At 37.2% G+C, this 16,070-nt stretch overlaps 1 protein-coding gene across 2 annotated transcripts in view; it reads left to right on the top strand.

Moving 5' to 3' along the window:
- galnt18b (UDP-N-acetyl-alpha-D-galactosamine:polypeptide N-acetylgalactosaminyltransferase 18b) overlaps positions 1-16,070 on the top strand; it is a 136,999-nt gene that overhangs the window by 95,082 nt on the left and 25,847 nt on the right. For both annotated transcript variants that reach the window (XR_002428774.2, XM_021321774.2), the window contains exons 5-6: positions 4,375-4,572; positions 4,759-4,873. Coding sequence is in view for 1 of the 2 variants with exons in the window: in XM_021321774.2 (XP_021177449.2) it covers positions 4,375-4,572; positions 4,759-4,873 (313 nt within the window). In the remaining variant the exon portion in view is untranslated. The remainder of the gene's footprint in view (positions 1-4,374; positions 4,573-4,758; positions 4,874-16,070) is intronic.

Genomic DNA, 16,070 nt, shown 5'->3' with positions numbered 1-16,070 from the left:
TGAATATGTATGTTTATTTCACACTGGTATGCCAGACATACATTTAAAATGGATAGAAAATTAACAAGAAAGTCTGTCCCATGGAGAGACCTTGGGCCAGATGCATAAACTATAAAAAAAAATAAAAAAAAAATACCGGTGTATGCCTTGATCTGCACAAACTAGTAATTATCAAGTAATAAGTATGCAATGAAGATGGAGGCAGCTCATTCCTTCCTCATACTGCGCATCTATATGCATGTTTTGGAGGAATGTGAATAAAAAAAAACAACAATTCAAGTGTAGCTACTATGTTTTCTTACTGTTACTGCATTCTTGGGTTTAAAATAAATGTTTTTACCTTTGTGTAAAATTCATGCATAATGCATAAGTCAATCCTCTTTGTTGGTTCAAAAGGAGAGAAAGTTGACTTGTTGATGCTGTTTTAATATTTGCTTAGACTTCCAAACATTGGTGAGCAGAAACCACATTCACACTGTCCAACTGTGCCTTTTTCCGGATTGGTTTAACACAACGGTTTGCAACCTGTTAAGAGGCGATGTGTTTATCCATCCCAGAACAAACATGGGTTGGAGCCTGATGTTGTATTTGTTTGAACTGATGTACTTCTCTGCCTCTCATTTGTAATTCAAGTGTTTCTGTTAAATCTGCAGGAACATTTCCTCTGAAAAACAAGACTTGATTCTCTCCAATAGAATATACAGTAGTGGTTCTGAATCTGTTACTGATTTATTTATTATACATTTATTTTGGAAAGGTTTTATTTGATGCACATAGACAATGTCAAATACATATTTATCTATATTTTACAACTGTTATAATAGTGTAATCCATAAAGACAGTTTTTGTGATTGGTATGATAAAGGAGACCGCTAAATGCTGAGCAGCTGAAATCTGGCCTTTTATTATAAGACAAAAAAATCACCAGCAAATCTAGTTCTAATAGTTTGGTCAGTTCTTAAATGTCTACAAGCGTTATAAACAAGAAGTCACATGACAAACTGTCAATTATTCCCTTTCATACGAGACAAATTAATAATTTTGCCCAAAATGTTGATCTAATGATCATTTTCTTTGGAAAAATATCTATATTCCTTTTAACCCATGATAATACAACAACAACAAAAATAGCAGACCTAAGTATCTTGTTGTCAGAAGCAGTTTAGAAGTGATGGTTCACTATTGAGCTAAATGTACATACAGTTGTTAGCTGTATGTATGTCGCATAGCTCTTAAGTGTGTTAATCCCCATAGGAATTCAATTAGTTTCCCTGCTCTATCTGTTGTATTAATTTGTTTTTCGAATCCACAAACTGAGCACACTGCGACAAATACATCTGTATTCAATGCATTGACAAATATAGTCACAGCCTTACGACCTGCACTATAATAGTAAAAGTATTGGGTGACTTGCCTTTACAAACACACATAATCCTTAATGACGTCCCGGTTTTAATGAAAAGACTTTGACGTTTGCCCACTCTTTGCAGCTGCAACAAATTTAGCTCTTCTTGGAAGGATTTCTACAAGGTTTAGGAATGTGCTTATGCGAATTTCTAACCATTCTTCCAGAAGAGCATTTGTAAAGTCCGACATTGATGTTTGACAAAAAGACGTGGTTCACATTTTCTGCTCCAGTACATCAAAGGTACTCTATGAGGTTGAGAACAGGGCTCTCTGCAGATGTTATCCCACACCAGACTCACACATGCATGTCCTTATGGATCTTGCTTTATGCTCTGGTGCACAATAATGTTGGAACTGAAGGGGCCATCCACAAAACGTTCCCAAAACGTCAGGAGCATTGAATTGTCCAAAATTTATTGGTATTCTGAAGCGTTAAAGGGTCCTTTCACTGGAACTAAGGAAGCCAGTGAAAGCCAGACTCCCCTATTGGATTGGAAGAGAGAGCGTGTTCCCACTGCCGCTGCAGCCGACCCTTTGTCCTGCACTTGTTGAGGCCTGGCTGCAGCTACTCAGGCATGGGAACACATGCCATCAACATCTTCATGTATTGTTTTTCGAACCAATCTAAGGGTCACTTGAAGTTTAAAAGTCTGTAGCTATTGACGGCAGAAAGTTAATGACCTCTGTGGAATATTTGCCTCAGCATCCATCCCTCTACCCCCAATTGTGTAAGAGAGTTGCTAACTTTCACAATTTAATCTTTGTGATAATACTACTAAAAGTTCCCTGGATTATCTAGTAGCAAGGATATTTCATGACTGGGCTTGCAAAAGGTGGCACCTTGTCATGGTACCACACTTAGCTTCTGCAAGGGACTCATCCCTTCACAGATGTTTGTAGGAGCCGTCCTGATGCCTAGCCAGAGGTGTCAAAAGTATCCACGCGTATTACTCAAGTAGAAGTATAGATACTAGAGTTTAATTAATGCTTCAGTAGAAGTATGAACTCAACCTTTTACTCGAGTAAGAGTATAAAAGTACCGGCTTCAAAACTACTTAAAGTATTAAAGTAAAACTAATTTAAGTTTAAAACAACGCCACGGAGGACAAAAGCTTAAACTTTAAATATATATATATATATATATATTATTTTCTGGTGTGCAGCAGAAAGTTTTTCTTTTTTTGCCTTCAAAGTCCCTTAGGGGCTCTGTATAACCTCCCGCCTCAAAAGGGCCTATAATGCACTACACCCCCTCCCCCACAAAAAAAAGAGCAACATAGCTATAATCATATAGGATGATGATTGGAAAAAAATGACTAAATCCTAAAAATGCAATGTTCTTCTGTTTTATTCTTCTTTTATCTTTTTGTTGTGGAGTTTGGCAAACAACTTGGTGCTGTACTGCCTCAAAACCACAATTAAAAAAATCACTCTGTTTGGGTAACGCTATTTATCAGATTATTATTATTTTTTATTTATTTTTTTTACAAACCAGAACGACAACAAGCTAAAATAGAAGTGATGAGACTATTTTCATAATGTAACGAGTAAGTAAAAAGTAGGCTAAAAATAATTACTCCAGTAAAGTATAAATAACCAATATTTCTACATAAGTAAGGTAATGAAGTCTTTGTACTTCTGATTTTAATCACTTATACATTTTACGTTTTAATATCCATCTTCACCAGTTTGATCAACAGTCCTTCCATCCACATCATATTGTATGCTTTCTTAATATCGAAGAATACAGCCACTAAACTTTCTCTATTTATTTATGCTTTTCTAATTTCTGGTTTGAGACACAGAGATGGATCCATACTGTTCCTTCCTTTTCTGAATCCACTTTGCCATCTAGATATATATTGATTCCTTTCTAAATAATATGTTAACCTGTCATTGATCATTTTCTCCATTATTTTGCAAATATTAGATGTTAATGCAATAGGCCTATAATTTCCTGGTTTACATATTGGTACGCTCGCAGCTTCTTTACAAACCTTTGGCAGCTTTCTCCTCTGTTCCCAAACTCTATTATATAATTCTAACAAAATATCATTTGATTGATCACTAAGTTGACTTATCATAATATAAAATATTTGATCTTTTCCTGGAGCTGTCCTCTTTGTTTTCCTTAAAGCTCAATTTCGCTCTGCTTTTGTAAATGTTACATTGATTAATTTATTGTTCTCTTCATCTTGATTTAACATCTCTTCATTCTCTGCTATTGTTTTGTCTCTTCTTCCTCTCCCTTCTTCACTTATATTTTCTGATCCATAAACTCTAACAAAAGTGTGAGCTAACATTTCGGCTTTCTCATCAGCCTTTTTTTTTTTGCTGTAATTCCTTTATCTAGTAAAACTGGATAGACAAACTCTCTTTTCCCTGGCACCAGAACTCAGGAGAAGGCAGGCTTAAGTAGCGCCACACACAGGTGAAGCCAAGCCAGTAATCAGGGCAGTGACAGGTGCATGCAATCAGGAGATTTAGCTGGAACGACCCAGAATGCTGAGAAAAATTTTAATTACAGCAGTCAACAACAGGGAAAGAATCACAGTGGTAGCTAAGAACATTAATATGTTCTATATAAATTGTCCCTTTCAAAGAAATTAAATTAAAATAAAATCATATTTGTTACATGAATGTTATACTTCCACAACATTTCTGACAACATTTTAACTTAAAGTCTTGCTTTTAGAGTCTCCTAGGGTATAAGAATCTGCTCACGTTAGGTGATTTGGCCAATTTAAAATGTTTTGAAAAAGACCATTAATTTCTAAACTTTCTGACTAGCATAAGTAAATTTGTCACTGCCAAATACTCTAACAAAATCGCATTTGTTTTAAACAGATACGGTATCTATTTCTTTCCGTACTTTACTTGAACACATTTCAAAGCAGGTTCTACACGGAGTAAGGTTGTCAAACTGAATACAAACAGTGAAAGTAAAATAATTCTACATGTTTGCAGGGCTGAACCCATTCTGCTGAGGATTAAAGAGGACAGAACACGCATAATCTCCCCATCATTTGACAACATCAAGTACGACACGTTTGAGATCGAAGAGTACCCACTGTCCGCCCAGGGCTTTGACTGGGAACTGTGGTGCCGCTACCTCAATCCACCCAAATCCTGGTGGCACAGGGGAAACAAAAGTGCCCCAATCCAGTAAGTGAATGAAGCCAGCACCACAGTTATATGTTTGACATAAAATTACTCAATGTCAGCCATGTGAGCCATGTAAAAATGTCAGGGTGTGATCTTGGCCATTATCACATATATTAGATGTGGTGCCCTGTTGTCACTATGGTAGCTGACCAACAAACCTGATATTCATCATCGTGGCTGTTTCAGGAGCCCAGCTCTGATTGGCTGCTTTGTGGTGGACAGACTGTACTTTGAGGAGATTGGGCTGCTGGATGAAGGCATGGAGGTGTACGGGGGAGAAAATGTGGAGCTTGGCATCAGGGTGAGTAATGCCTCTGGCCGTGGAGTCCATTGTTCATTCAGGTGGGGGGGGGAATAACTGGATGTAAGGGGGGAAGCTCCAAAGCTCACCCTTTACATAAAACCGTAAACCTTTACATAAAACCTTTGCATAAAACTGTAAAAGGATACAGGGAATTTGATTTCAGCGTCTGGTATGTGCATTCAAATCGGTATTTAGGTGGTATTGCAGTATGTTAAGTAATTAATGCTAATAGAGCTTTTTTACTGAGTAATAGCCTCCACCTTGTGTTATAGGGATTGCTGGCCAGCTCTAAATTCTTACCCAGTTCACAACCTTTAAAACTAGTTGAAAACAGCTTGTTGGTCCCAAAATATATCCACTTTTGAGTAGTAATCAATTTTAGGAAAGATACACAGCTGGCTTGACCTTCTCCTTGACCACAAAGCTCCTGGGACATAAATATTAGCCTCTGTTGCTGCCTACAAGGGTCCTTCGGGTCTATTTGTGTTGCCACTGCGTGCTGCCCCCATTTTAGCGACAGCGCTGAGTCTGCACACTGGCTGCGACAATAAAACTCCCATTGAGGTGGTGGTGAAAAAACACATGACAGACAAAGAAAAATGTTAATCAAACCTGAGGCATACACTGTTTTTAATAGAAATTCCAGGTGAGTAGAGTTTTGCTGTTATACCCAAATTTATATTTTTGTCCCTCAGGGCCATTGGGGGCTAAAAGGCTTTACCAAATCTGCGATGTGACGTCACTCAAAGCACCCTTTTTCTATTTTGAACAGACCAATAAACCACTCCATCATTACCACCTACTAGGCTGTCATGACAACCGCAAGCCCCTGAATGAATCAGTCCAATTGACCTCAAAATGGTATGAACACATGCAGGCATATTCATGTCTGTAATCTCCTAACAGCTTGTGCATGGGCCGCTAGAGAAATATATGATGGAGTTGTTCAGTAAACCCAAGCCCGCTGTGATTGGTCACCTCCAGGAGCTTGACAAGAAATCAAACACTGTTCTTACTGTTGTGAGTTACCTGTAGTTACAGGTTAAACCATCAATATTTTAAAAAGTATGAGATAAACCCGTATACATTCTCAAAATGTGAAAATATTTGTGTGTAATTCTTTTTGTCATTTAACAAAACCACATTCTTTTACCTTCTAAATCTCGATCAAAAGCTGAATGGTTGCCTTGTCGGAGCATGTTGTTCTTTCACTCAACACAAAGACCAAGTGAATGGCTAATCAGCAGTCGCTTGTGTACAGCAGTGTCACAAAACACCTGATGGAATTGGACACAATGCAACAAGGTAGACGTCAGTCCAGATATGATTTAAATGAGAACCAAGAATGGCGGAAATGCACTGGTCGGAGTTTAGGTGTTGTAACTAGCTAATGCTGGTTTTACACCTGCACAGATTGAAAGCTCTATTTTCACTCAGAAGTGACCCCTGGCTAACAACGGAAAAGCAAATAGACTATCCAGCAGACCAAGCAGAGGAAGTGATGATGCATATACATGGGATTTACAGGCATGTACGTGTATGTGGCATGAAAATGGTTAAATCCTTGTTTTTTCGTTCTGTGCTGCTCCATTTGTCTCCTCTATACCCAGCAGAGGGCAGATTGCTCATTTCCTCGCTCATGTTATGTGTAAACATTTAATAGCTAGGCTGGATCTTCAAAACAAAAATGCCTTAATCAATTGTTCTTTACATTTGCATTTTACATTTTAGATATCTGAGCTCACATTCCTCCTTTCCACTATAAAAAAAAAAACTTTCCTGAGACAAATTTTGTTACAATTTTTATTCATGTGTGCTGGGTTCGCAGCTGCATCTATTAACAAATATTCCTATCTAGAATGAACATTGCAGATAGCTAACACTCAGTTCTTACCTAATATTTAGAAAGAAAATCTCAATTCAGATAAGTCCACATAGTGTAAAAAAAAATATTTGAAGAATTTGAGAAATTATTGAAAGAACTTGTAACATATCAGTGATGTGTTTTTTTTTTTAAACCTTGACACATTTTTGTCAGCATTAGAACACTGTTACTTTTTCTAATGGCGTTTGCAGATATTGCTGAATCTGTCCAGAGCAGATGCACCATTTCCATCACTATGCTATTAATAATCTGTACATCATCAAACTATAAATTGAAAAATTACATAATATTCTTTGTCTTAGCAATATGAGAGCCAGAATAGGACCTGACCTTCCTAAGAATTGTTAATGGTAGCTCACAGACCTAACAAAGTCCATTCCTTTTCTTATAAAAACAAGAGGACGAGCCCTGTTGTCTTCTTACTGGAGTATATTGAGAAAAGGAAGTTTAGATCGGGATGCTAAATGTGGATTTATCCATCGTAACTAATAACACAGATCCAATTACCAGAATAGAAGGAAGATTAATCCAAGAAATCATTTAGCTGCAATGTTTGGAGACTTGATAATATCCTCATTCACACTCAGCCTGAAAACAGAAAACATCCATCAAATGTTCTGTAACATCACATTAGTTCAGTGTTTTTTTTAAGATGCATTTTACACAGCCATTTACAAGCTGTAATAAACTTAACTGCTTTACTTGGTTGATTTGTGATGCTGACCTGATGGGACTCTTGGATAAAGTTATAGTTTTGCTGTTAAAACTTTAACAGAGTGCGGCACAGTGAAGTTAGACCTATATAGTTTAAACCCTAGATTTGAAATCACAGACAGCGGTGGTCCCCAACTTTGAACCTTAGGCCTCATTGTCCTGCTGTTTAGGTTCTTATTGAAATGACAGATTTACCTCCTAAATTTGCCAAAATGTTCTGAAATAGCGTGCCTATGAATATTCATTTCAAGCAGGTATTCGGAAGCTGAAAAGTAGCTAAATCATTCAGAATAAAATGTGCTACAGATTGGGGCTGGAAACCAGCTCCATGGAGCACCAGCAGAGTTTGCCTGCCTGCAGCATACTGGTCATGCCCCCCAGACCGGCTGCCAACACACAGGCTGGCGGTGTCCTCAGAGATGCATTTGAATAAGGCCAGCAGCTACGGGCCTTGGCTGGGACTTTAAAGAGGTTCAGTAGTAAAATGTTTAAATTAAGCCCTTGTTTTCTTTTTACATTTCCACTATGTGGAATCATTATTGTGACACAAGTAGGTGTTCATTTTACTGGGGTTCAGCTCAATCAAAACTGTGTCATTTTTATGGCTGTTAAATCTTCACTGAATTACATGAGATTTGCAGCTTTGTGAGATACTGTGGATTCTGCTATGCTCCTTTTTTGGTGGTCAAGATACATCCAGTTTTAGAGTTTTACCAGAAAAGCCATGTTCTGGGTTTAAATTACCAAAAACCAAACAAGCTATTTTGTAAAGGGTCCTCATAGCTTTTATTCATTCCCGCCATTACATCAGCTCCTGCAATTTGGATGAGCTGAAGATTTCTTTGAGAGATCTGGGTACATCCAGGTAATAACGCATTGCAATAATCAAACCTAAAGGTAACAAAGGCAAAAACTAGCTTTTCAGCATCATCCTGAGGCAAAATGCAATGCACTCCATTTATCTGCCACCTCAAAGGCAGTATCTGGACACACTTTGTTATTCAAAGCAAATTCCCAACGTGTGCATGATAACACGGACATGCATGCACAACTAGCTGAAAATGTGCAGCTCTGATGGCAAGCACACTGCTTTCAGCTTGATCCAATTTTGAGGGGAAATATAAGACCTGTTTTCTTCTGAAGGGGAAAGCTTGAAAAGAACTCAATTCAATGTTGCCAGGATGAACTGCATGCTGTTTAGTTTCCTCAGACTGAAAAAATATCAGAGTTCATTGATAATATGAAAGCCATGTATAACCTAGTTTGCACTTCCACACATTTATCCAAAACCCTGGTGGCATGCACAGCTGAAAGTTAATGTCAGTGCTTGTTCACAAACATGTCAGAGTCTCTTGAAAGCCTCCAACTTATGCATGCCTTGGATTTAGACTTTGGATGGTTCCTGAGATTATACGTGAATCAGAATGTGCATTTGTTTCTCTATGCAAACACACAGCTGCAGTGCTTGCTCATAGCAGCTTTTTATTCCACTAGGTTGACTTTCTATGTATAATTTAAAAATGCTAACAGAAAACAGAAGTTTGCTAGATGTTACTCTGATCCCACGTGTGTCTTCTTTGGAGCAAATCAATTTTTAAAACCCGCTTCTTTCTTTCTGACAAACATTCTGAAGCCGGTCCACGAAAAAACAGGAGCAGGCTGAAAATATTAAGGCAATACACAGTTAAGCTTGTTGAGTTTACCTTTTTTCGCAGATAGAATAATCATATGATGCACTGCTAAGGGATAGTTTGGTTGTTTTAATGAAGAATACATTTAGTAAGAATAAATTAGGTATAATATAAAAAATGTTGGTCCCTAGTCCTGAAAATAAAGACATATAAGCTAAAGTGAAAGGCACAAAACACAGCACACTCACAAAACTACCGGCCTTCAGTATTTTCTAGCTTTTAAAGCTGACCAGAGCATTAATGTCTTAGTGTCATTATCTGTTATCAGGAAACACAGTGTCTGCACTGGAAGCGTGGTAATGTTGTCCATCTACACAAAAGACATATTATATGTTCTCATATCGATCCAGTGAATGGAAGGAAACTGTGATGATTTTTTCCTTCGGTAATAGCCCAATATAGAGCCCCGGTAAGTGTAATCAGTGTCCAGGATTAATCACAGAGCAGTGCTGGAATTAAAACATAAATCTCAAAATGCCACTTTGAGTGAGCCTGTTTATTTGAGCTTCGTATGTGTTGAAATATTTCTTTTGAAAGTGTAATGTACACACACAGCAAACCAAGGAGGCAAATGTTTTTTTTCCGAGGTGGTCCTTCAACTGAGACTGTAGAGAATACATCTCAAATTACCTCAGGGCCCTGAAACAGTATTATAATTCAAGAGATTTCCCCAAACAGCCGTGAATCCTGAATATAGCACCTTTGAAGTCAACCTGGGACAATGCATCAAAACAAGACCAAACCAAATATCCCTCTGAACAGCAGCCAGAGAGGTTGTGTTGAGGAATGAGGATCATCGAGGGCTATGAAATGCAATTATTCAGCCGTCTTTCTGCACATTATTTATGGCAATAGAAATAAAACACCACACCTATCATAAAATAAATGAGTGAAGGTTTTCTGCTGAACATTCAACAAGCAGTTTGTGTTAACTCTAAATGAAGTATAACCAGCATCACTCTCACGTACATAAATCACTCTTCTATAATCCCATCCATCGACCGGATGGATCCACGTTTTGAAATACATAACCAAAACCTAATTGTTGATGTATTATTATTGGAAGTTACAATGTTGTCTCATTGACTATACTCAATCCAGACGCTTACAGGGACATAAACTATCACAATTGTGTGATTTAATGACAAACTTACTCAGATTATAAAGCACTTTAATCATTCTGGTTTATACTGTAACAATAAACCCTTCCATTCCTAGTGTCACATAAAATGCACTGTAGATTAGAAGAAAAAAATATAGCTGTGACTGTTAATTGATCCATTTGAAAGTATTGTTTTGATTCTAAATCCCTACATATACCCCGTTTATAGCTTGGCTAAAAACAAGAATGGAAGATGACAATGTCAGAGCAAGAGAGAAGACAATTAATACAGATATGCTATATATATATCTATATAGAAAGATAGATAGATAGATAGATAGATAGATAGATAGATAGATGCGAGGCGGACTCTGAGCGCACTCCGTGCATACAAGTACGTGTCACACTATAAACTTATCGGAGGCAAGAATCGTGAGTCCGACCTTGATACACTGAGCTGCTCCAGGAAGGCGGTCACAAGGACACACAAAATCACAGTTCCTCTCTGTTCTCACTGTGCGGTGGGAGCCTCAAGGAAAAGAAACGGCTCTAGGTATTCAGCTAGTTAATCACACATTTTACCATCCGTTCCACCGCTTCGACCCACTGGTTGAAAGTGTGGGAATTGTAGGAATTTGCCACAAGAAATGTAGGCAACAGTGCGCTCAACTATGAAGGGTAAAACATCCGCGGAGAGTCAGCGCGGAGTCCGCCAAGCTCACAGTATGCCTTTAGGCAGCCCCCGCTTAGAGTACACACTAGCAACAATAAACTTAGTAAATTAATTCAACATAAAAGTTATGTTTATTTTCGCCTTATGTTAGAAACAGAGCAGTGTAGTCCAACTACTCTGTCCTCCTAACAGAGACAGATAGCTCTCCCGCTCAGGAGAAAGCTCTGTACGTGAAGGGGCGGAGTGATATTACACACTTGTGAAGAATATTTAGCGCCTTATAATGCAGTGCACATTATGATCTAAAAAATACAGTAATAGTGCAGCAGTGTGTGCACAAAACAACTTGTTGACATTTTAATTCTTACGGTCACCACTCAGATCTTTGTCAGCTTTCTAGATCATGGTGGAATTGGTGCTCTTTTGCTAACCAGAGAGACACTGAGAGCCCAGCAGTTACTTGCAATGTCAGTCTTCAATGGGACTAGACCTTTGGCTGTCAAAAATTTCAAATGTGTGAGTGCTACAGCTCACACATGGTATGTTGTGTCACTGCTACAGTTATTAGTACAACTACTATTCAGATATTGCAACAAGGACCCACTAATAACATTACATAACTTTATTCTGCGGTATGAACAGCTTTCCTCACCTTGGGATCCAGGAAACTTGAAACTGAAACTTCAATTACAGCCTGATTAGTTTGCTGAATAATTATATGAACACTTCAGTCACTTATTAAAGGCTGTTTCCCAGACAGTCAGTTGATCTTTTAATAAATAAAAATAAGAAGTTAGTGATCTTATAGAAAAATGATGCACTTAGTCGTTTTGCAGCAAAACACCGAAATCCACATTGATCTGAGTATATTCAGAGTGGGAGTGCACTGAAAGCCACACATATACCTCAGAGATGTAAAATGAGTTAACTTTCCTAAAATTCCTCTTAATTTTCTCATGTTTTGAGCAGTAAACATAGATGAAGGATCCTGCGTGACAGCAGCTTTGCTCAATAGATGAGATATTGACAACTTGGATAGTGTTTGCAGTAATAACACATAATAGTCATCTTAGCTCCAGTTTAAAACAAATCTCTTCAAAGCTCTTGTCATACATAAGGAACTGTAGCCTGTGCTTAACAAAACAAAATCTAGGAGAAAAGTAAAAGTGCAATGAATGCCAAAAAACATCAGAACAGACACCGTTTGGTCAGAGTGTACACAATAGTAAATAGCAGCACTTTACCACAGCAATCACCACTTATGTCTGAGCAGCCATCTTCTTATTCTGAGGTCTGCCGGTTTTAAAGTCTTCTCTCAAATTGCAGTTCGCTTCAGTGATTATAATGACAGTTTTTTGAAAGGGTGAATAGAAGATAAATCTATCTGCTAACTCAGACGCAAAATCTAGAATATCTTAAATATAATTACCGTCTTTGAAAGTCAATTTTAAGTAAACAAACTAGGCATCTTTATTTTTTTCTGCATTGATGTTTTGACTTTTTCCTCTGAGCACAGGAAAAAAAAAAGGCTTTAGGTTATCATTAAAGGGGAATAATTAAGTGTTGCACCACAGTCTGAGGCTGTAATTGTAGAACAGCACTGATGGAGCTTGGTGGACCCTGGTCTGGTGAAAATCCATTGTCTCCCACTGTGTAATCTCAGAGCAACAGCACAATCAATATGAGCGTCTTTTGTCTAACAGGTGATGTGAATTGTGTTAGGTACAAAATGAAAAATATGAGATGCCTCCTGTAGTTATTATATGCTATTTAATTCAGTACTGGAAAATTAAAATAGTTCACAGTAAGCAGTAAGGCACTCATTTTTATGGTTTAAATTTTACATACAAGAACTTTTTGAATGTTTTTTTTTTTTTTTTTGCTGAAATAATGATAAGCAGTCTACATTTTTAACAAGCAGGAGTCTTCTCAAATTCGATTGGCCCCGTTTTAAAATAGATTTTTTTTTTTAAAAAGGGGAAAAATGGATTTATGATTTTCTTGTTACATGGTGCAACTGCAAAGCTCATAAGTGACATTTTAAAAGATCATAATACCTTCTATATTATCTGATTGATTTGTGAAGCCGAGAGATGTAAAATAGAAAAGGAGCTCTGCAGCTCTAAATTTCTTATAGTATTTCAGATTTTACTTCACTTTGCAAAGAGCTGCAGGGTCACAATTTTCAGGTGATCTGTTTTAGGTTTCTATTGTGTTTCTGTTTTCATAATATTTGTGTTGCTTTATTAGTTCATTCCTATTTGTTTAGTTTTCTAGTTTATTCTTGTGTTCTTTCCTTTCAGAATTATTCCTGTTAGGTGTATTAGATTTTTACCCCATATATCTGTGTAGAGTGCCTTGCAAAAGTATTCACCCCAATGGCTTTTTACCTATTTTGCTACATTCAAACCTGTAGTATAAATGTTTTTTTATATTATTCTGTGTGATCGAACAAGCATACCTCAATTCAGTTAAGTTTCATTTATACATTGCCAAAGCACAACAGGTGTCATCTCATGGCATTTTACAAAGTCACTTGCATTATAACAATTAGTTTAACATGATGAGGTAGAAATGAACCTGAGTCCAGATTTAAACAGAAATGCAAGGTTTTTTTCATGATTTCTATGTTGCTTTTATTCAGCAAAACTGTGTTAATCAGTGTTTCTGTCTGATAGTTTTGTTTTTGTTTTGGAAAATGCTTCTTTCAAGGTATTGCTGGTGGGATTTTCCCAGCACAGATGTGGTGAGAGATACTCATCATTCATGACTGCTGTATTAAATAATGTCCCCTCCGGAGTTTAAATCCCTCTACACGAATAATGACAGGTTTGTTCAGGAAATAGAACATTATAGAAGATATTTTATGTTTTTACGGTTTATTCTAACTTAGACTACCTTTTGCAGAAAAATTTTATGATGCTCTCTCTGGGTACCTATTGATTATTCATCCTGTGTTTGGATCCTGAAAGAGTTTGTTTGGAAATCATTAACGCTACCCAAATGATTATATTAAACAAACAAACAAACCAATTTACTACATTTCACCAAAGCACTAAGACACATGCATAGATGAATGTAATGTTTACAGATTTATCCATAATTCAAGAATTCTGTGTGGATTTTTACTCGGCTGTCCTTCAGGATTACTGCAGCCTTGTCTTCCACTATTTGCATTTATTTATTTATTCATTTGGTCTTCATTAATGATTAATTTTTAGGGTAGTGTTCAAACCCCAGTGGGGGTCAACAGAAAACAAAAAGGAGACAGTTATGCATCGGCATATGAAATAACATCCGCATTCTCTACCAGCCTTACTCAGTTGCCTACGTCAGTCTCACTGCAGTTTTTCCCTCCTGCCTTTCACGCAGCAGCAGCTCTTCTAAGCACACTTACACATCAAGTTTTCAAGACACTTGGCAGCATCTTGCCACACTTCCCTTGTGAATTTAGACTCTACTTTCTCCCCATGCCATCCAAGAAGTGTCCGTACCATCTGCTGCAGGCCTCTGAAGTTAGTTCTCTGTGACTTTAGCTGCATGTAATGCTGGAGAGTCCCTGTTGGGATTTATGGTGCATAGAAACCTTACTTGTTATGAGCTACTAAAAATCTGACCGCTATAAATTCTTTATTATCTTTCTTTCTAGCTCCATTGCTTTATAGTTTGAGATGAGACGGTGACTATAAGGTTATAGTTTTAATTTTTAACCTTTTGAAAGACTTTGACCAAAGTTAAAAATGCATTGTAGTTTCTTATTGCGTTTGTTGCATTATTTAACAGATCAAAAACTAGATAAATTCAGTTTTAAACAAAAACCTAAAGAAAATTACCTCAATTTATTAAAAGTTGAGACTAAAACCATCAAAACTACAAATGTACACTGAATTGTGAAATTTCCAACAGAAGCAGCAACTGTTTCACTTTTTGAATAAGTGCGCAAACACATATTTCATTTGGATTATTGTTATAATTAAGTATAACGACTTAATTATGAGCAATTACTACTTATTTACTATTTTGTAAGACTTTAGCTATGAAGAACAGTTGTCACAGAAGACATTCCTGGTTGACGAGCTATGTGGCGTAGTTGATTTAAAAAGCCTTTATACTATTTAAAGTTTGGAAGTAATCAGACCATGCGATGTTATTTAGATGGACAGTGAAGGAGAGTTTTATCAAATCCACCAAGAATCTTAACTTGAGAGGAAGAAAAGATGAGGGAATTTTTGATGGGTATAAAGAAAAATGCCCGATTTGGAAAGGGTTAATATGGAAGCAACAATAAGAATATATTTCCTGTTATTGTTAAATTTGATCAAGTTGGGGGAAAGGCTGAATTCAAATATCCTGTAAATGGTCACAGAGAGCAGAAGGAGAGAGTGTGGAGTTGGGCTTAGTAGATGGATAGAGCTGGCTGTGCACAGTTCACACCTGTGTTGTTGAGGATGATGAGGGAAGGCAGTGTGGAGGGGAGTTCTCCGGAAATCCACTGTCATCTCCACAGTTTGGTGTGTAAGTCCTCAAGAAAAGCCTATAGTCTACCTAACTGATTGGAAACATCAGGATTTATGGTTAAATAGATACAGACACCCACGCAGCACTTCACTATGTGATGAGCTGTTGTTTTAGCCTGGCCTAGTGAAGTTTAAGTATTGTTCTCTCTATGGTGCAGGGTAATATTATTGTGACTGGTTTAGACTGAATTAAGAACCAATTCTCAGGCTGTCTTCACACACATTAAAATGTATTATATTTCCTTATGTTGGGAAAGGGTTTAGATTTTTTCCTGTTAGCTGTTCTGTCAGAGGCTCAAATAAACATAATAAGTATTGTTTCCAATAGGAAATTAAAAGGCTTTTTTAGATTGTGTCGTAGATCATGGTGTAGAAATGCATGGCTTGCATTTGGCTTTAGACAAAGATGAAGATGCTGTTTCCTGTTTTACTTTTACAGCATAAAGTTATCTGGGAAAGGCTTTGAATTTCTCCCCAGAGAATAAGAAATGATGATTATTATCTGGTTCAGATAATGGATGGTGTAATCAGACTGGGTCAGTGTCGACTGTCTGCACTGCTTTGAATTTTGCACTGGGCGGCGAGATATTATAAAACATTTTAAAGTTAGCA

This window comes from Fundulus heteroclitus, unplaced genomic scaffold (assembly GCF_011125445.2).
Source record: "Fundulus heteroclitus isolate FHET01 unplaced genomic scaffold, MU-UCD_Fhet_4.1 scaffold_38, whole genome shotgun sequence".
NCBI lineage: Eukaryota > Metazoa > Chordata > Actinopteri > Cyprinodontiformes > Fundulidae > Fundulus > Fundulus heteroclitus.
The sequence above is the reverse complement of the archived record's forward strand: the minus strand, read 5'-3'. Positions and strand labels throughout refer to the sequence as shown.